At 41.1% G+C, this 20355-nt stretch overlaps 1 protein-coding gene across 5 annotated transcripts in view; it reads right to left on the bottom strand.

The window, feature by feature from the left end:
• Window positions 1–20355, bottom strand: part of ADAMTSL1 (ADAMTS like 1) — a 786832-nt gene that overhangs the window by 615147 nt on the left and 151330 nt on the right. For all 5 annotated transcript variants that reach the window (XR_008315783.1, XR_008315784.1, XM_053294216.1 and 2 more), the window contains exon 2: window positions 6589–6711. Coding sequence is in view for 3 of the 5 variants with exons in the window: in XM_053294216.1 (XP_053150191.1) it covers window positions 6589–6711 (123 nt within the window). In the remaining 2 variants the exon portion in view is untranslated. The remainder of the gene's footprint in view (window positions 1–6588; window positions 6712–20355) is intronic.

The following is a 20355-nucleotide window of genomic DNA, read 5'->3' as shown; positions in this document are numbered from 1 at the left end:
TTACTACATGTACATCCTGTTTCTTTCCATCATGGAATTCAAGCTGATGAACTTGGTGTTTCCAGATGGTCACCCATCCAGATACTGACTAGACCTAGAATTGTTTAGATGCACTTGCCCTCAGGCAGAGGAGCAGAAGCTGATAGGAAGGTTGCTATATCAGTTTAATTAGCATTTGAATGTATACACACATCAGAATTTTAAATGCTGGAATTTTAATTTCAGAAGAACCTTATTTCAGATAGGAAAAAAGCTTTAAAATGCAGATCAGATGTTTTTCAATGCCTAAATAAAAATGTGATCAGGTCTATTTTTAAAAAAATCATATCAGCTCTAATTTGATCATGATTCAGTCTCACCTAGAGTTTTGCAAGTTCAGTTATCATGATAGGAAATCCACCTGAAATTGTGGAATGAGGGGAAAATGCCTTTTCTGAAAGCCGCTTTGTAATTACTTTGTTCTCATGGAATGGGAAAGTGTCTTTACAATCCAGTGCCTTCGTAATCGTTCCATTAACTGCTCGAAGTTTTAGGGCGGTGGTTCAGCCGCAAAGCGCGAGAGACAGAACTCAGGTTTGCACTGGTCAAGAAATGGTTAATAGGGTTTGTAAGTTGCCTTGCCTAATTGCAAGTTGTAAAACCATAAATTTGCTGACCTGGCTAGAATGTGAAAAGAGGCCCCTCTTCTAGTATCTCCTGATAGCCGAGCCTGAAAAATAACACCTCAAGGACACATCTGGCTGGCGGGGGGGGGAAAGGGAGATGGTTTTGCTTATCAATAGGCAGTAGAAAGGTTTGATTGTAATAGAGGAATGTTTTCTAATTAGCAAATGATTATAATATTTGTAATATGACGGACAATGATGCTAACCAATGAAGATTGTACCCACTGAATGTAACTATGCCAAAGTATAAAAAACCTGAGACAAAGGAAGCTGCGCGCGTCTCTCTGGCAAGCCGTGAGGCACAGGGAGAAGCCACCAGTGCTGGTTTACTGGTAAATAAAAGGTGATTTTGCTTCCTTCAATCATCCTTGTCGTCTGGTTTATGAGAACTGGGTTCTCCAGGTAACAAAATCTCAACTGAGAGCCCTAATAAGATCAGCCCAAATAGATCAGTTATCACATGGGTAGTATCATATGCACATTCTGAAACGGAGAGGTGATCAGAGATGCATGTTTTTTAATATAATTTATCCCCAATTTCCTCACTATTTTTCTCCATTGAGATAGTACTTGACTCATGGTTGCCAACTTGTTATTTTAAGAACATGTTGGCAGTGGATGCAGCCAAGGGATTGCTTGATCAGTGGGTAGAACCTAGTCAGTTTGGGGTGGGTTAGGGGACGATTTTGATGCATTAGGGGGTGGTATCAAAATTCAAACACACTCTCCAGCTTAAAGTATCTTATTTGGTTTTTAAACTATATGCCAATATCAAAGAAGAAGAAGAAATTATATGGGCAGGAACAATACGACGGCAGACTATCCTAGAACCTTCTGAAGAGCCACACAATTCTATTGCTACTTAATTTTATTGAAATAATGCAGAACTATGATAGGCAGCTCTGAAACAATCATTTTTCATTTTAAAATTTATTTATTTGTTTGTTTGTTTGTTTGTTTATTTATTTAATAAACTGCCTCATCCAAAGGCTCTGGGCCATGTACAACAGATTTAAAAGACATAAAAACACACACCATTTAAGACACAGTGCTAAAAAATTTTCTATTAATGTAACCAAGGGCACTGTGATCCTATAAAAGAACACAGGTTTTTCTTGCTATTTAAACTGATTGATTAAAAAAAGCATACTGTGCTCCTGAAAGGTAATTTTAAAAACCAACTAGGAAGCATAGAACTTGGTTTTAGTGAGCACAAAACACTGTGAGTTTGTACTTTATCCCAGCATTCTAAAATTATGTTTTAATTCTATGTTTCCATTTGATGATGAAAATTGAAGGTATGGGAGGGTAAGCAGGCATACCCTGGAGGAAACATGGTATCCATTGCTGGGCTGCATTCTTTAGTACAATTTTAGTTATTAGTTTAGCACAAGATGGAATATGATAAAAATAGAAGGGGAAATTCTTCCCCTGACCAGCAGAAACCAGTTGAAGCATAACATTTCTGAGGTTAAAGCTGAGAATGCTACTTTTTTCTCCTTAGTGCTTGCTTTGGAGGTCTATGGAAGCAACTGGACTTAGTCATCAATCCATTTTTGGGCTTTCGAATGACAGCATGCAGAGGATTACTTTCTAGGCCTCCTCTTTAGAAAAATTCACTGGTAGCTAGTAACTAAGCTTTTCTATCCTGGTCACTCAGCCTAAGATATTAGCTAACAGTGAAGCACAGCTAGCTAGGCATTTTCTTCATTTATTTCTGGAAAGTCCCAGTCAGAAATCGAATCACTGCTAAACACTGTCCGTATAGTCAGTAGCGATATAGCAATGGAGTTTGGATTAGACAAGTGTGCTGCATTAATAATGAACAGAGGGAAAATAACAAAAACAGAAGGAATAGAACTGCCCAATGGAAGCAAGATCAAGAACCTGGAAGAGAAAGAACCTTACAAATACTTGGGCATTCTCCAGGCTGATAACATCGCACACACTGAAGTTAAAAGAAAAATTGGAAGTGAATACATCAGGAGAGTTAGAAAAATCCTCAAGTCCAAACTCAATGGCGGGAACACCATACAAGCCATAAACACCTGGGCTATACCTGTTATCAGATACACTGCAGGAATAATAGACTGGACTCAGGCAGAGCTAGAGACGCTAGATCGTAAGACCAGGAAAATAATGGCCATCAATCATGCTCTGTACCCCTGCAGTGATGTAGATAGGCTATACCTCCCTCGCAGTCCAGGTGGAAGAGGAATGCTGCAATCCCATCAAACAGTAGAGGAGGAGAAAAGAGGCCTTGAAGAATAGTGAAGAATAGGCCTTGACAGTGAAGAAGATGCACTTAAAATGGTCAATAACGAGAAACTATTCAACACCAATGAAACAAAGCAGACCTACAAGAAAGAACAAGTCAAGAACCAAGCAGAAAAATGGAGAAATAAGCCCCTGCATGGTCAATATTTGCACAATATAAGTGGAAAATCAGACATCACCAAGACCTGGCAATGGCTTAAGAATGGCAACCTGAAGAAAGAAACAGAGGGTTTAATACTGGCTGCACAAGAACAGGCACTAAGAACAAATGCAATAAGAGCAAAAGTCAAAAAATCCACCACAAACAGCAAGTGCCGCCTTTGTAAAGAAGCAGATGAAACAGTGGACCACCTAATCAGCTGTTGTAAAAAGATCACACAGACTGATTACAAACAAAGGCATGACAAGGTAGCAGGGATGATACACTGGAACATCTGCAAAAAATACAAGCTACCTGTAGCCAAAGATTGGTGGGACCATAAAATTGAAAAAGTTGTTGAAAATGAAGATGTAAAAATATTATGGGACTTCCAACTACAAACAGACAAACATCTGCCACACAATACACCAGATCTAACTGTAGTCGAGAAGAAAGAAAACAAGATAAAATAATTGACATAGCAATATCAGGGGATAGCAGAATAGAAGAAAAAGAAATAGAAAAAATCACCAAATACAAAGATCTACAAATTGAAATTGAAAGGCTGTGGCAGAAAAAGACCAAAATAATCACAGTGGTAATTGGCGCCCTGGGTGCAGTTCCAAAAGACTTTGAAGAGCACCTCAACACCATAGGGGCCACAGAAATCACCATCAGCCAATTACAAAAAGCAACTTTACTGGGAACAGCCTATATTCGGCGATGATATCTATAATAATAGCAACAACATTGATAATAAAATTCAGGCATCCCAGGTCCTTGGGAATGACTCGATATCTGGATAAAACAAACCAGTCAATAACACCTGTCTGACTGTGTAAATAAATAAATAAATAAATAATAAAAATAAATAATAATAATAATAATAATAATAATAATAATTTCTATGTACTGTCTGACCTATTTCAACTATACTCTTGTATATAACTTTATGAAGTCTTGCCTTCTGCTACTGCTGTGCTGTAAGCTAAGGACTAACTAGTACATTCATTTTTTGTTTTTAAGTATGTGGTACAACCACCTTGGAGAGGTTTGTAACTAAAAATTTTTTTTTTAATGTCTGTCTACAAAAGATTGCACTGTTTGCTTCTCACTGAAAATTCAAGATGTATATTAATGCAAGTTTTTTTTTAATGTTGCTTATTTTACATGAGCTACAGCATAAATTTGCTGAAAAGAAATACTTTCTTGGTTGGAATCTTCTAGATTATTTACACAATACTACCACTTGTTAACCGTATACAAATACTCTTGCAATCAGACACAAGACCAATGCATTTCAAAATAACAAGGCAAGCCAACAAGACAGACACAAAACTGTAACAAAAAGGTTGCCTGTTAGTCTAGGCAACGTGGCATCAGTGGCATCCGATACACAGTGATTCAAGCCACACATCATTAATCACAGTGATGGTTAATTGTATCATCTTTACAAAGAATCTTTATTGTCTTGGCAGCAAAGCACTGCTTGATTCTACTACAACCCCCACCAATGAATTTATATTCTTGTTTAAAACAAAGTGTTGATTTTGCCCGATGCATGAACTCTTTGGGTGGGATTGTGAGAATCCTAGAGTTGGTTTGCTGGAAAACAGATGGATTACCACAGACACAAGGGATTGTTTAATGCTTCCAGTCCCTTTGTTAACTACGTTCTTTGACCTAAGCAAGATTTATCTGAACAATCCACCTCATCCTTCTCGTGATCCAGCCGTGTTCTCATGGACTTCAACCATCCCTCAGACATTACTGCAGCATAAAGCCTCATCTTCATATTTATTTAATTTCAGAAACACTGACATTAATTCAGCATAATAGTTAAGTAGATGTATCACACAGTAGGAGAGAAAGTAAGTCCCATTGAACTGAAATAATCATCTTTCCAAGAGATTAACCTGTTCCATATAGTACGACAGTGGATACCATAATCACAGCTAGTTCGGCATTTCAGAGAGCCCTCAGCAAAGTTTCTTCTATGTCTCCTACTTGGGTGTTCTTCAAAAGAGTTACTGCACCACCACCACATGAAGACTATGGGCACAGAAGTACTCTCAAGAATCAGCAGTGGGCCCTTCAGCGATGCCAACCTCTGATGCTAGCCATGACCACAGTGGCCAGATACAAAAGTCCCCAGCAATCCAGGAGCTTTTGAATAAGTTTTGCTCAAGGTCAATTTACAGATTAGCCCCAAGTTACATCAATTACACCAATACCAACAACAATCATTGCTAGCATTTGACTGCAAAGTACATTGGGAACATGGACACAACTGCCCAATACAGACTAGCCACGTAAGTGGATAATTTGTACACATTACCAGACAGGCTAGGGAACATGCTACATTGAAGCACTTTGGCAGCACCAACCATGTAAATTGGCTCTCCCATGCCTGAAAGGGAGAAAGAAGTCTGAGAACTCCCAGAATCAGACAAACCTGGTGAGGTCTGGTGAAAAGAGGTTTTGTTTTGCTTACCACAAGAGACAATCAATAATACTCATCCCATCCCAAAATATAGGCCAGTCAAAATTCTGAGGGCATGATCGGTACAGAAATGAACATAGTGTAGTGTGTAGATTACTCACAAAATCATTATTGTGAGCAGTAATCAAAAAACAAACACTGAAAAGTATGGTTCAAAAACATTACTTTCAGAAGGATGGTTCTCAGAACTGTCCCTATTACGCCATCCCAGTTGCTCCTCTCTCTGTCCTCCAGGACAAGCACATAAGACCCGTTCCTCAGAGAAGTACAAACAGCTTTTTACCCCCTCCTTGCAGGGCGTTACAAGTAAGCTGTATGTTTCCTAGCCAGCTTAGTCACTTCCAGAGAGTTCTTCTCCCTCCAGCACATACTCTTTCCAGCCCTCTGGTTAGCAGTTCCTCTCCCCTTTACCTTTCCAGAACTTGCTTTCTCTTCCACAAACAATTTTAAAAGCCAGGCATTCCAGGTATTCTTTGTTCAGCATGCCTCCAACCTGTACTGGCCTTCAGGTCCCCACTCACCCATCGCTAGGCTGCACCTCTCCCTATGACCCCTATTAGGTGGCTCCACGGCTCTGCAGCCCTCGCTTCCCTCCTGATTCTGGATATCCCTACAGTGCAGCCATTACCAATTCATCCTCTTTCCATTCTGTCTGTAGCACTTTTTAATCCCTGTTCGCACAGGTGTAGGTGGGGGAAAATATCCTTCCATAGTTGCACAACCTTCTTTGATCTCTGGAATGCATGCCTCTACCAGGTGGCTGTCCTCTCTGCAGTCTGCTCATCCTATTCTTGGGAGTGCTGGACTGAGGAGGAGGCAGCAGGAGGAGGAAGAGAAGGGGAATCAAGCTGTCCACAGCAAATCCAGCCACAACCACAATATTTTCTTCCTAATCTCTCTCAAACCCTTCCCCACCATTTAAAATATAAAGAAAAGAATTCACATAATGCAATCTAGTTTTCTATATATACAACATAATGAAAATAAAAATCAAACAGTCCTACCGTATCTTCAGTTTTGTGGTTATGATTCAGCAAATCCGAAAGAAAATCTTCATTGAGACTCTCTCTCCGAATCAATGTAAACTCACGCAGAAAAACAGCTCCTTGGCTTTGTTCTCCACCAGCCTAGAAATGTATAATAGCACAATTAAAACAAGTGATGTTTTCACTTTGTTGACATTACCATTTAAAAGGTACAAAAGGATGAATGATACATGTTTGTTAATACAATGATCTAGATTCTATGCCAATTTACCATGCCAGAACTTCCTCAAGTTGAACAACACTACATACACCACTTGCTAATTTTATGTGTAACTTTATATGTAAAACTTCATGGAGGGTCAGTTCTGCATTTTGTTTTTTCTTTGAACTGTGCGTCTTTTGTGCCCTAGTAAGCCCATGCATTGCAAAATGGTATAAGCTTTTTGCACTGATGGAAATTCTAGACATAGCGCTAGTGATCAGTTTAAGGTTAGTGCTTGAACCCCAGCAATTAGGGCAAACACTGTCACTAAGTAGTATGAAGGCTGATTCTGACACAAAAACAATTACCTGACAATGAACTTTAAGGAGGAAACTGCATTGCATAATTGATAATTTCACTTAGGTCATTGCTTACTTTTTCTTGTATCTAATTAGTACCCTTGAGATCTCCTACGTACAATGCTCCCCTCAAACTCCCAGAAAATTGAAAACTACAAGAATTGGGAGATAGTTGGGCCAGAACCCCCTCTTTTCACTGTACTAGCAGTAGAGTTTTGTTTTGTAAGTAGTTTGAGGCTCCCCTCACCTTGGGCAACCCACTCGTAGAGTCCACTTCAGTATTCTATCCTCATTCTGCTGCACATGTAGACCATATCTTAGTCTCCATCACAACACCTCCCATTCATAATACTGGCATGGACAGTCCAAAAGCAATCAGAGCAATCCACTTGAGTGGAGAGTTGGTCTTGTCGTAACAAACATGAATTGTCCCCTTTGCTAAGCAGTGTCTTGCATTTTGACGGGTGACTACACACAAATGTTGTCTGATATTCCCCTTAGGGCATGAGGCCAAAGGTCAGTAGCAGAGCATCTGCTTGCATGCAAAAGATCCAAGGTTCACTCCCAGACATCTTCAGGTAGGGCTGGGAAAGACATCTGCCTGAAAGCTTGGGGACCCCCTGCCAGTCAGTGTAAATAACATTAAGCTAGACTAGATGCAGGGACAGAGCCACCATAGCACAAATGGGTTCAAAGAACACGGGTCGCTGCACTCAGGGGCCATGCCTCACGCTCCAGCCAGGAGCATAGGGGAAAAATGGGACCATGACTAAAGGACTAAACTAATGGCAATGGGTACAGCAACCAGCCTCAGAATTGATAATGAAGACATCAAATAATCAAAGACATTGAAGTGGGGGATAGCTACTGCCTTTTAGGATCTACCATCAACAGTAGAGAATCCAGCATTCAAGAAATACGCCGCAGTCTAGCACTTGGTAGGGCTGCAATGAAGGCCTTGGAAAGGATATTTAGATGCCATGACGTGTCCATACCTACAAAGATTAGAATTGTTCAGACAATGGTTTTTCCTTTGACACTCTATGGATGTGAAAGCTGGACTTTGAAGAAACAAAACAGAAAAAGTATTGACGCTTTTGAACTTTGATGCTGGAAGAAGACATTTGAAGATGCCATGGACAGCCAGGAAAACCAACAAATGGATGATAGAACAAATCAATCCAGAATTTTCACTTGAGGTACAAATGACCAGGCTCAAACGATCATACTACACATTATGCAAAACCCCAGCTCCCTTGAGAAGTCCATAATGCTGGGGAAAGTTGAAGGAAAGAGGATGACCAGCAGCAAGGTGGATGGACTTGATTACGACAGCAATGAATGCACCACTGAGAGACCTTGAAGGCCAAGTTGAAGACAGATCATCCTGGAGAGAATCTATCTATATGGTCACTAAAAGTCAACACTGACTTGACAGCATCAATCAATCAAAGAAATGTTAAAGAATTGGAGTTTTTCAACAGCTTTCATGTTCCTACCTCAGAAATTGATCCAAGAAATGCTATCTATTTTCTTACCTATTTTGTCTAATGCTTCTCATTGCTACTTCATTTGTTTGTAGTTGCAGAACTCATTGAACATCAAACATTAGAAATGTTTAGAAAGCTTACACATTGTTAGAACAGCTAGCTAGTGATGGTCTCCTTACCGGTCCCTGCTTGCCTCTGCTCTATGACCCCTGCTTTGACTCTTCAGGTACTTCTTGTAGTAAGTCAGTCCTCTTCCTTTCCTCCTAGAGAGAAGATGGAAACATCTCTCTTTTCCCCTACATATTCATTATGTAGCTGACAGATAGGATAGGTCTTTCCTATCCCAAATGTATTTCACCAATAAACTAGTTAAGTGACTTAGACTTTACAGCGATCTCCATGTGTGTTACTTAAATAGCTGTAAGAACTAAACTCTGCACTCTGTAACTGGAGTGGTAGCTTCCTTGGTGCTCTGCTAAATAATCACAAACCCCAACAGCCCAGCAGCCCAAAAGTCTGCAGCAGAGTCCCCCCCACTTTTAAAGTGCAGCTGAGTAATTTAGAAAGGCAGCATTTCACTTGAGGCACAAATGACCAGGCTCAAACTATCATATTTCGGACACATTGTTTTATTATTATTTATTTATTTATACATTAGAAAGACAGCAAGGATCCAGAGGTGAGAAATGCTACCTTTTCCAAGCTAAATGGAATGAATTATGAACAATGGGTTGTTGATTATGAACAATATATCATTATGAACAATAGCTGCCCAAAAGAAATGGGATTCACAGAACAACAGAGCATATGGCTTGATTCTTCTAAATGTGAGTGATGATTTGCTGATGCATTTAAAAGAGACTGAAATAGCCTTAGAAGTTTGGGATAAGCTTAAAAAGCAATATGGGAGGGTCTTTCCCAATGCTACTGTCTAATGTAATTCAATACTGTGCTAATGTAATTCAAGGATTTGCAAAATGCAGCTGGAGGAAGGATGGGATCTTTCAACTAGGGATATGCATGAACCGGTCTGAAGGCCATGCAAGAGGCTTGCGAATTGGTTTGTGCTGGTGCGGTTCGCAGTTCGACGCTGGCAGGGGGTTCTTTCTTTTAGGGATGGGGGGGTTGCACTTACCCCACCAGCGCTCCTTTTAAAAAACAGTTTTCGGGTTGGCAGCATTCCTCCCTGCCGCCCCTGCCCCTGTTGTTGCCCAGAAATACAGGAAGTACGGGCTGCATGCATGCCCGCTGCCACATGTGCATGCGTGCCCACTGCACACATTGCAATGTGTGCACGCAATGTGCAGCGAGCACACGTGCAGCCCATACTTCCTGTATTTCCTTGCAACAACAGGGGCAGGAGTGGCAGCGGGGAACATTGCTGCCCCGAAAACATTTTTTTTTAAATGGAACGCTGGCGGGGGGAAAACAGAAGGAGGGGCAAGTGCAACCCCCTGCCATTAAAGGGAGACCCCCGCCAGCATCGAATGGCGGCTCCGCAGTTTCATGCACATCACTACTTTCAACCCATACAAATGCAATGCGAGAGACTCACAGATTACTTAAACAACATGGATCTTCTTTGGATGATCAGTTATTGATTGGATCGATTCTGAGATCTTTACCAAGTTATAATCATGTAAAAATGACACTGGATGTTTCAAATAGTAAGCTTGAATTGGAAGCTACAATTGCATGCTTGCAAGATTCCTAGTTTAAACAGGAACAAACAGATTTTGAAAAGCATGGGGAAACTACTACAGACTTTCCCCAGAAACAAAGGCTTTGCTTCAACTGCAACAAAGCTGGGCATTCACATGCTAATTGCCCAGAATCTAAAGGTGGCATTCCTCTAGGAAATAATCCTAGAGGAGGAAAACCTGGTTACCATAACTACAGAGATGACTCACAATCTATGGACACAATAGAAAGGAAGATAAGCATTTATCACAGACAGAGCTGCAAACAGCAGGCTGGATTTAAAGAACAGGAAACAGAGAGAGACAGTCAAAGAATCAGAACTTACAATGTAGCAACCAGAAATAAAAGAAATGTTTTTATTATTGATTCAGGCGCTACCCCAAATATTCTGAATTCCTTTGAAATGTTTATTTAGACAAAAATGACAGTGTTGCTGTTTATGTTGCTAATGGGAACAATATGTATTTGGCAGGGAGAGGAACCACTGAACTGTACTGCAGGCAATTTGATGGAAAAATTGAAAAGATTTTGATCCGAGATGCACTCTTAGTCCCTGATATGGAAAGTAACTTGATCTCTGTAGGACATGGAGTCAATAAAGGTTGCAAAGTGACTTTTGAGGACAAAGTATGCTACATCACCAAAGATGATGATTTAATTATGACAGCTTATATGTGTAAAGATGGTCTTTTTCGATTGGACTGTGTAACTGAACAGGCAAGGCTTGCAACTTCATGCAAACACAAGAATTGTTCTACCATATGGCATAAAAGACTAGCACACAGGCAAATAAATGTGATAAATTAGCTTGGGGGAAATGAACTAATTAAGGACTTTAAAGTGGAATCATGCAAAGAAACTGCCACAAGATGTCAGTATTGCTTACTTAATAAGGGGGTGAGACCCAGTTTTTCTGGACAGACACAAATGGAGTCACAGCGTCCTTTGGAGTTAATACATTCTGTTGTCTCTGGTCCACTTGAACACAGTATGGGTGGCAATCGCTACATACCAGAGGAGCACTTACCCCTGGACTTTGGGGCCAAAGTCCAAGGTCTCCACAGCCACTGGCCCAAATCCTCCTTAGTCTCTCCTGGGTTGTGTGGTCACCTGGCAGAGCATGATGATGCTTAATCTGCAGGGGAGAGGTGGCCTCCAAAGGCCCCCTCCAAAAGGCCCCCACAAAGGTCCAGGCTCCAAAATTACCTAGGTGCACCTCTGTCACATACTCACATTTATTGATGATTTTTCAAGATTTACTTATGTATATCCTCTGAGAGAGGAAAGTCGAGTTATGAAAGATTTAAAGAATATATTGCAGTGGTCAATAAGAAATTTGGAAGAAAGCCTCAGAGACTAAGGACAGACAATGGAAGTGAATACATGTCAAATGACATGAAAAGATTTCTAAAGGAATATGGGATTTCACATGAAGCTATTCCCGCATACACACTTGAACTTAATGGTGTGTCAGAGAGGAAAAATCATTCTCTACTAGAAATGACTGAGGCATGTTACATGATGCTGGCTTGGCAAATAAATTCTGGGGAAAAGCAGTGATGACTGCAAATTGATGCAAAACAGATTGCCAACTAAAGCAATAGACAAGACACCATTTGAATTATGGCATGGACACAAACCCTCTCTAAACCATGTCAGTGTTTGGATCAAAGGCTTATGCACACATTCCAAAGGCCAAGAGAACCAAACTCAATTGCAAATGCGAACTGGGAGTGTTGGTTGGATATGCGTCTGCCCAAAGGGGATACAGAATCCTTGATCCTGCAAGTGGAGAAGTCAGAATTCACAATGTGGTGTATTTTGATGAGAGACAAGTGCCAACTAGAGGTGATGTACCAGAATTTGTACCATAGATCCAGGTGAAAAAAGAACATAGAGGCCCAACAACGGGATTCCACCCAAAAAGCTCTCACTCATGACCAAAGGAATGAGAGGTACAAGAACCCACCACATGGCAAGATATAGCAAATATGCCAACTGATGAAGCTGAGAAATGGAGAAAAGTGGCATTAGAATAAAGTGATTCCCTGCATAAAAATGAAACTTTGAGACTTGTGGAACTATCCACTGGAAGAAAGACAGTGGGGTGAAAGTAGGTCTTCAAAGTCAAGTAGGATGCAGAAGGGGTTGTACAGAGCTAAAAGGCAAGGCTAGTAGCCAAAGGATACTCTCAGATCTATGGTGAGGACTATGATGAGACCTTAGCACCAGTTGTGAAACACACTTCAATTAGTATACTGCTCAGCATGGAAGGATGCAAGTTGACCATTTTTCTGCCCATCTTGACCATCTTTCCGCCCTGAGCCATTCCGGAAGGGCAGTATAAAAATTGAACAAATAAATAAATAAATAAATTTGGATGTAAAGACTGCCTTCCTTCATGGGGAAATCAAGGAGGACATCTACATGCAACAGCCACCAGGCTTTGAAGTACCAAGAAAGAAGGGGCTTTTGTGCAAACTACAAAAGAGCATCTATGGCTTAAAACAAGCAGCCGTAGGAGTATGGAATGAGAAACTGAATCAACTGCTACTTAAGGAGGGGTTCCCACAAAGAAAAGCTGATCCCTGCCTATATTCAAGATTCAGAGACAACAGATGGACTTACATCCTAACATGCTGACGACTTGATTATTACATATGAGGAAAAACAAGACAGCCATGAAATTGTACAGCACCTGAACAAGGAAACAGAGGTGAAGGAACTCAGAAGCATCTCCTACTACCTTGGCATCCAAATAGAAAGAAAAGAGAATGTGGCATTTCTTCTCAACCAAAAGAAAATGGATCTTCTAGAATGCCTTGGACTGACAGATGCCAATGAAGTCAGTACACCAATGGATGCAAATTTTTGGAAGCAAGATGGAGACAGCGAGCCTTCATCAGCCAACAATCAATACAAAAAGGCAATTGGAAAGCTTCTGAATATACCACAGTAACAAGGCCAGATATTGCTTCAGCAGTGGGAATCCTGAGCAGAAAAGTAAGTGCACCAACCAATAATGATTGGATTGCAGTCAAAAGACTGGGAAGATACCTAAAGGGTAATGCACATTACATGTTGGAGATTCCAGCAAGCAGCACTTCCAGACTAAGGGGATACATGGATTCAGACTGGGCCAAAGACAAAACAGACCGCAAGTCCACAAGTGGACATCTGTTCTTGAATAGAGATGGAGACATAAGTTGGGCTAGCCACAAGCAGTCACTTGTTGTTGTTACATTTATATCCCGCTCTTCCTCCAAGGAGCCCAGAGCAGTGTACTACATACTTGAGTTTCTCTTTCACAACAACCCTATGAAGTAGATTAGGCTGAGAGAGAAGTGACTGGCCCAGAGTCACCCAGCTAGTTTCATGGCTGAATGGGGATTTGAACTCAGGTCTCCCCGGTCCTAGTCCAGCACTCTAACCACAACACCACGCTGCACTCTCATCAACAGCAGCAGAATATATTTGCACAGCTGGAGCGTGTAAGGAAGCAGCGTGGAAACACCAGCTACTATCAGACTTTGGGATTGAGGAACCAAGTCCACAATAATGTTTGAGGATAACCCAATTTGTATTCAGATCTCCCACATGGAGAAGATAAAATTTCGAATGAAGCACATCCCCATAAAGTATTACTATGTTCGAGACATGCCGGAAAAAAGGGTATTCCAGTTGAAGTACTGCCCAACAAGAGATTGTGGAAGATGGTTTGATTAAGCCACTGCCCAGAGACAGATTCCAGATGCTTCATGAGAAGCCGGTGAGCCGGTGCAACAGGCAATGAGAAGAGGTGTTGGACATGTAGTTCCAGTGCATCCACATTTTGAACCAACTATCCTAATGAACACTAGAGGTCATTAGGAGCAGAGGTAGCTAGTGAGGGTCTCCTCACCTATCCCTGCTTGCCTCTGCTCTATGACCCCTGCTTTGACTCTTCAGGTACTTCCTGTAGTGAGTCAGTCAGTCCTCTCCCTTTCCTCCTAGAGAGAAGATGGAAACATCTCTCTCTCCCACTACCTATTCATTATGTAGCTGATAGATAGGATGGGTCTTTCCTATCTCAAATGTACTTCACCAATAAATCAATTTAGTGACTCTACAGTGATCTCCATACATGTTACTATCAACTAAACTCTGCGCTCTGTAACTGGAGTGTTAGCTTCCTTGGTGCTCTGCTAAATAATCACAAACCCCAACATTTACCTGTTTACATTCAGATCAGAATACAAACATTATGTTTAAAACTGCTAAGTTCTGTACTGCCAATTATAGCATCTGATGAGAGTTGGTAACTCTTTCTGTTTAATATGTTCAATTAATTTAATATTTGATTATCTGTATATATACTGATATTAGTTTGTATTATTGTATGTTGATCAAAGACAGACATAAAGATTTACTTGCTTGCTTACTTAAGTTACCTACATAACACATGCCTTTGTCTGATTATAAAACCAGAATCACCATTCCTTGGCAGATATTTGGTATTTTAGTCTGTGAGGACACAATCTTTTCAAATGAAGAACAAGCATGGATCTTTTACATAGTTACTGCAGCTTTTAATGAGATGGCTGGAGAGAAATCAACCAAGGGAGAAAGAAGAGGGGTGAGGAAAGAAATTACCAAAAGGGTGGATGGAAAATCCAAAGCCTCCCAGCACAGAGTAACCTGAAATTTCTACTTTGTAATATGTTAGAGATTGTTCCTTTAATACATGTCTGTGAAAAGAGGGGCGGGGAGCTGTTTAGCCCTTTTGAGAATGCTCAACACTTCTGCTGTAAAATGAAATGTTAAAAATTAGATTCTAGCTATAAGACAAACATGGTTTTACAAGTGTGGGGGATTTAAAAAAAAACCATATGTACAGATTTCACACTATATGGTTAGCACTAAGGAACACACCCAATTGCATTACATAAGAATCACTGTGCCATAGCAACAATGAGTATAACATGTATCAGGTGGGAATTTAAAAGTATCTCAAAAGAAATGGGAAAGTGCCACAGAAAGCTTCCAGCTGGAAAAGTGGAAGATGTGGTTAGTGCTAAAAGGCACAAGGCCAGTCCCAGTGCAATTTCTGGCTATTCAAAAAAAGATACTTGTAAGCTCAACTTTAATCATATAAAGAAACCTAGGGCAATAAGCAAAATTTGTTTGCAACTGAATGGGCCATTTGTCCAACTACTTTCTATAAAGGTGTGGATTTTTTTTCCTACTTTGGATTGCAATGTGTTCATATATGAACTTGTTCTCCAACTCATTTATCACAAGCATGTGCTGCAATTTGCATTTCTGTAAACCACCTTGCCCTTTGCCTGGTACAAACCAAGGAGGGGGGAAATGGCTTGCATTTTTGGCCTAACTTCAGGTGCAGCTCAAGAGGCACAGTGAGGCAATGACCTCAGGTAGTGAGTGAACCATGGGGTAGTGAGTGACCCCACCCCACCTTCCAGCTGGGGTGTCACCAGGGGCGTAGCTAGGGGAGAAGGGGCCCGTGTTCACTCCTCTCCCCAGCAGCCCTTTGGAGCGAGAGAGGGGTAGATCTGGGGGACCCTCAGGAGCTGCCCCCCCGGGTTCTTTGAACCCTTCGACCCAAATATAGCTACACCTCTGGGTGTCACCCACTTGCCTGCTGCTGCTGTCCCACCTCACCTCCCCAGGTCAGAGGAAGACACTGACACTGCCCATCACAATGACAGAGCGTGATCACCCTCTGTCTCTTACCCATCAGCGACTAGCAAAGACTCTCCCTGTCTCTTTCCTCCCTCTCCCTTCCAGAGCAAGGCAGTCACTGGTGCTTGTGCAGCGCCGGCAGTGAAGCCCCACTAAGCACATTTGGACTTACTTCTGAGTAAACATGCATGTAGTTGTGCTGTAATTGGACCACTTCTGTAACAGAACATGGCACATTTCTGCAGTTAGGATGACTCTCCCATGAGTATGTTTTTCTAGAAAATTTGCTTCACTGATGGTAAACTCCATATAGCTGCTAGTGAATAATTTCTCTTCAGAACAGGAATCAATTCCTTTCTCTCTTTAGGCTACAGCATTCCCACCCACCCCTCAGTACACAAACACACATTACTATCAAACAAACAATGCACATTATAGTAATCAGTTGACGGCTTTTGGCAATGCAAGTACTGGCTTTCTCAAGAAACATACATGTTAACATGTAGCAAGGTCATCCTTTGTGGGAGATAATCTATTGGCAAATGAAATATTTGTTGGGATTTGTGTGTATATCCATTATCTTTGTTCTTGCCCTGGATGTATTGTATGTATATCTGTGAATAGGCTTGCTGTAGAGTTTAGAATGTTTGTGTCAATCAGTTCTGTAGACTGATTAGTCAGTTTGTATTCCTTAATGGACACTTGAGACTGTTATATGTCACATGCAGGGCCATGGTAATGATAGTAAATGGGGCTGCACACCCCGTTTTGAAGTAGGGGGTGTGGCAATGATAGTAAACAAGGCCATGCGCTCTGTTGTGAAGTAACATTTGCCGAGCACTGGGCTCCCAGCATGTCTGGGATGACTTCTTCCTGCTTTCAAAGGCACGGAAAGGCGTTCCCGGCCAGGCTGGGAGCTCAGCGCTGGCTGAAATATCTAAAAAATGGAGCCACCTGGCCAGGAACGCCTCTCCCTGCCTTTGAAAGCAGGGAGAGGCCATATCAGCCACAATGGGAGCCCAGCATTCAGCAAATGTTACTTCAAAACCATTAAGCACCCATTTCCCCCTAACTGATGGCTGAGTTTAACATTGCCTTTCGCATCCAAATTGTGACTTTTTGAAGTTATCCTATGAGCCCCCACATGTTGAAAAGTTTTGTTGGATGGAATCTGTTCTCTCTATATTCCCAGGACAATCCGTTATACAACCAGAATCCTAGATTGCTGTTGGATCCTGTTCACAGAACCATCCCCAGGGGAAAATGCAATGCATGTATTAAGATATCCTTTGAAAATCATTGTTGAATCTAAATGTGTCATCCATGCCCTGAGCAAACACAGAAGCTTCTCAACAGTGGCAAAGAGCTCTGGCAGTTTTATGTCTCCTTTCTGATCTTTTTAGGTTTAGTATCAACAGACTGAGACACAAAGTAGATGCCTGGTTTACTGAATGCAGGGAGCGGCAACAGGCATGATGTTTATAATTAAAAGCAAGGAATCTGTGTTTATGATTAATTGGCTCAAGAATTCGGCAGTCTCAGCAGGAAAGAAATTTAAAAAAATATTTCAGCATGAAAGGACACTTAATGAGTAAGTGCAAATTGTTTATTATAAGGGCCTGAGAGTGCAAAACAGACTGGGTGAGAGTGCAAAATAGTTGTGTCTATTTGAAGTTTCTCTAAAGGACCCTGTTACTGTATCACAGGCCTCTTGCACAGCAAAGTTACTTGGACAAGGAACGACTTCCTGTTCGAGCTGCAGATGTGTCCGCATTACCACTCACTGCCAAAAACACTTGCTGATTAGCACTGCTGGGTTGCTTCAAGCAAGGGTGGGTTTATTTTCATAAAAGGAGGTGGGGAGGGAGAGAACAACATAAGGGAGTGCTGAAAAGAGATAAACATTGTAGCAGTCACTTTTAGGCTACATTTAGATGCTCAGAAAGGGACTGTTAAGAGGAGAGTGTGATTGAAATATAAAAAGTCATGAAGAAAATGGAAAGAGGGAAACAGCTCTATACTGCTTCAGAATATTCTAGAGTTAATAGGCATCTCTTGAAAATTAATCACCCAGGAATTGTTAAAAAGAAGAAGGAATCTTTATTTTACACAGTGCACTGTTTAATGACTAGAGGCATACCCAAATTGGGTGGCTTTTAAAAAACAGGTCAGATGAATCAATGACAGGCCAGATATCTTTACATAATGTAAAGCCTCCCGTACGCCCTTCTCACAAAGAAATGGACTCTATAAAAGTTGTTCCATAATGCTACCTACTATTTCTATAAGTGGAGAAGGGTAAAACACATAAGCAGGTACAAAGCATAAAAAAGCCACTTGGCCAGTGGATAGGTTTTTCTGAGGAACAAATTCAACAGTAATCTAAAGAACTGTGCCTAGTTTCCAAAGTTGTGTAAAATATAAGATTTCTTTAATTAGTTTCCTGAAGTTTTGCTATTGTATTTTCAAATAAGAAAGCATCATTGATCATAGAATACCGAAGGTTTTGTTAATCACTTATGCTGCAATTCTGAACACACTTACCGGGGAATAAGTCCCATGGAACTGCATGGGACTTGCTTTCAAGCAAGCAGGCAGAGGACTGGATAATACATTGACTGACATCCAGACTAAAGTTGCATGTGACAAAAAATGTTTCACATGCTCAGTGAGAGAGTGGCGTGTGTGTGTGTGCTTTTCACTGATCTCCCTTTCCCTTGGCGAACCATATGGCCTCAGGGAAGCCAGTCAAAACTGCTCCTTCCCCATTGCACATCTGAAGCATTTTTTCAGTGTGTATGATGCTAGTCTGAATATCAGCTATACACTTTTTTAAGGGGTGACCAGTTTATGGCATTGAAATAAAGGATTTAAACCAAAATAAAAACTGTCAATCACTGTGTAGTCTACAATTATCATCATAGCAGCACAGAAAGCTTTATAATGTACATGTCTTGACATGGTAGCACCAAACTGCATGGAAAGCAAAAAGCTTTTTGGCACAATGTCATATGAAACAGTTATTAGTACCACACTTTACATAAGAACAGCCCTGCTGGATCAGGCCCAGGGCCCATCTAGTCCTGTTTCAGACAGTGGCCCACCAGATGCCGCTGGAAGCCTACAGGCAGGTGTTGAGGGCATGCCCTCTCTCCTGCTCTTACTCCCCTGCAACTGGTACTCAGAGTCATCCTGCCTTTGAGGCTGCAGGTGGCCTATAGCCCTCTGACTAATAGGTAGATAGATAGACCCTTGATAGATCTCTCCTCCATGAAGTTATCCAAACCCTCTTAAAGCCATCCAGGTTGTTGGCTGTCACCACATCTTGTGGCAGCGAATTCCACAAGTTGATTATACGTTGTGTGAAAAAGTATATCCATTTGCTGATTCTAAATTTCCTAGCAATCAATTTCATGGGATGACCCCTGGTTCTAGTGTTATGTGAGAGGGAAAAGAATTTATCTCTATCCACTTTCTCCACAACATGTGTGATTTTATAGACCTCTATCATGTCTCCCACAGTTGTCTTTTTTCTAAACTAAAAAGCCCCAGGTGTTGTAGCCTTGCCTCATAAGAAAGGTGCTCTAGGCCCCTGATCATCTTGGTTGCCCTCTTCTGCACCTTTTCCAGTTCTACAATGTCCTTTTTTAGATGAGGTGAACAGAATTGTATGCAGTACTCCAGGTGTGGCTGGACCATAGTTTTGCATTATAATATTAGCAGTTTTATTCTCAATCCCCTTCCTAATCCCCAAAGTAAACTTTGTTTATTTCTGGGTTGTTGTTGTTGTTGTTGTCTTAAACCACTGTATTAAAGCATCCGATGACCAGTGATCACTCTAATTTTTTTTCATTTCTGTGCGGAATGAGTTTTGTTCTGGGTGGCAATATCAAGGTACTGTGTGCACACATGCATTCAGAGTGGGGCCTTCCTAATTCAACCTGAGCAGGATCTAAAATTAACTGAACGGACATCTGAAAACTTGTGAGTGTGTGCACACGTGCATGCCTTAGAGGGAACATTGCCTGTGACTACAGTTTGGAAATATTATGTTGGTTCGTGCTCTAAAAGACAAAGTGTCCTTGCTCAGTTTATCTAAAGACATAGAGAGACTGCCCAACATCGATCACAAAGATGCTTCACCTTCAGTCCTATTTAAAAGAAAAAGAACTTGCATAGATGGAATTGTCAGGGGTATACAATAAGTCCCACAACTTCCCAATCCAAATAGCAATATATGCCACAAAGGACTTTTTCTGCTGTGGCACCTGGAAGTTAATCTCTTGTTCTGTAGAAGATGTGGATAAACTGTTGGGTGCACAAGTGGCTTCCTACCAGAAGGCTGTGCTTG

This window comes from Hemicordylus capensis, chromosome 2, assembly GCF_027244095.1.
Source record: "Hemicordylus capensis ecotype Gifberg chromosome 2, rHemCap1.1.pri, whole genome shotgun sequence".
NCBI lineage: Eukaryota > Metazoa > Chordata > Lepidosauria > Squamata > Cordylidae > Hemicordylus > Hemicordylus capensis.
The sequence above is the reverse complement of the archived record's forward strand: the minus strand, read 5'-3'. Positions and strand labels throughout refer to the sequence as shown.